At 34.9% G+C, this 1,680-nt stretch overlaps 1 protein-coding gene across 1 annotated transcript in view; it reads left to right on the top strand.

Moving 5' to 3' along the window:
• Positions 1-1,659, top strand: part of LOC105265868 (elongation of very long chain fatty acids protein AAEL008004) — a 14,243-nt gene extending 12,584 nt beyond the window's left edge. Inside the window, exon 4 of the mRNA XM_011303639.1 lies at positions 443-1,659. Coding sequence (XP_011301941.1) covers positions 443-808 — 366 coding nt within the window. The 3' untranslated portion in view covers positions 809-1,659. The remainder of the gene's footprint in view (positions 1-442) is intronic.
• Positions 1,660-1,680: the final 21 nt, after the last annotated feature.

Genomic DNA, 1,680 nt, shown 5'->3' with positions numbered 1-1,680 from the left:
CTATTTTTGCAAGTCTATTTACAGGGGACATGTATAACCAATTTTTCGTAAATATATAAACTACACGAATGAATGGCTATCTTCTATCAAAATCGATCGAAGCACGTGTACATGAAGTATTCAAAATATTCTGATTCTTTATTTGAAATTTCAAATGGTTGTACATGCTTTTGCTCTCATAAGAATCGAAATATCTTTTTACTTTTCTTTTAATAAAAGGGATTAATTATTAACGTTCGAGAAGACTTGAGCTTTAGTTCGTCGAGCTTTACTTTCACGATAATCTTGGAAAACGAGCCTTTGAACTCTTGAATTATTTATTGATAAAGCTAATGGCGCTACTTAAAGCCTAGCAAACTTGAGGGAGAAATGTCTCATTTGTAGAGCCCTGTCTTCCTGAAAAACGTTGACGAAAGGTTTTTGTACTCTTTCCGTGCAATAAATGAATCTAATTAATGAAATTATGCCGTTTCAGGTGCAATTTGTGTTGATAATGGGTCACCAGTTCCAGCTCCTCTTCACCGAGTGCAACTACCCACGTAGCTTTATGATCTGGATTGGTCTCCACGGTGTTCTATTCCTCGGTCTATTCTCCGATTTTTACAAAGAGAAATACATCGGCCAGGACTCTAAGCGTCGTCAAAACCCCGGCGCCTGCATGCCAGTTCTCGAAGAGAGTGATACAAATTTGAAGCAAAATGGTGTATCAACGTACACAACAATCTACAATAAGGAGTACAACAGTTGCTACAGCAATGGAACCAACAATGGCTACGTTGCCAACAACAATGAGAAGAAATTGGCTTAATAACATTGACAATTTCCTAATTTTTCTCATCAACCAATGATTTACATTTTTTTTTCTCTTTCTTTTTATTCTTTTGCCGAAGGAATAATTCAAAAGGAGGAGCATTCGAGATTAAGGAAAATATAACGAACAATCAGTCATGAATTTTCTTCCTTGCCTCGATTTATCAATCATTATTGATGTTTTTTTATGCGCTTTAATCACGCTACGACATTAATGCGTGTTTTATTGCCCCATGGCAACATCTGAGGACGTACTCTTCCTTATTTTGTTGTTCCAAAGGACAATTTTTTCATGAATGAGTGATGAATGAATGGAATAAACGTGTTTATATATATTTTTTTTCTTTTTTTTTCCAGCGGATATTGTGTGAGTCAGGGAAGTAGAGGGGTTTATCTTTTTCATCGATATTGAGAATGTAGTATTTATATCATTTAGATGAATGTAAAATATTATTTGGCAGATTTATTCAGTAATACGACGAAAGATGAGATGCAGCCAAAAAAAATCAATAAAATAATGATACAGTCTTCGGCGTTTATTGTCGCTTTGAAATAGTTGAAATTGAGGAAAATGATAATTTATGGAGAATAATGTGAATCAAGAGAATGCTGGAGATTATTGGAGCCAGTCCAATTGGAGAATGTTTTCATGCTATGGATTTAGTTGTACCGATTGGAGCATTAATTAGTGAAAGTGGTAAAACTTTTAGGGGAGTTTAGGGGGTAATGTTGATGATTGTCTTTTAATATTCCCCCCTGAGGCCTTTTATTGATGAAATTACTGGTCGTTTGCAAATTGTACCTACGATGTTTCGGCTTGAGTCTGTTTTATCACTTTTTCTTATCAAATAGAGTAATTATCAAGCACCA

Source organism: Fopius arisanus, unplaced genomic scaffold (assembly GCF_000806365.1).
Source record: "Fopius arisanus strain USDA-PBARC FA_bdor unplaced genomic scaffold, ASM80636v1 scaffold00032, whole genome shotgun sequence".
In the NCBI taxonomy this organism is placed as follows: Eukaryota; Metazoa; Arthropoda; class Insecta; order Hymenoptera; family Braconidae; genus Fopius; species Fopius arisanus.
Note: the sequence above shows the minus strand (reverse complement) of the source record. Positions and strands in the feature narration are given on the sequence as shown.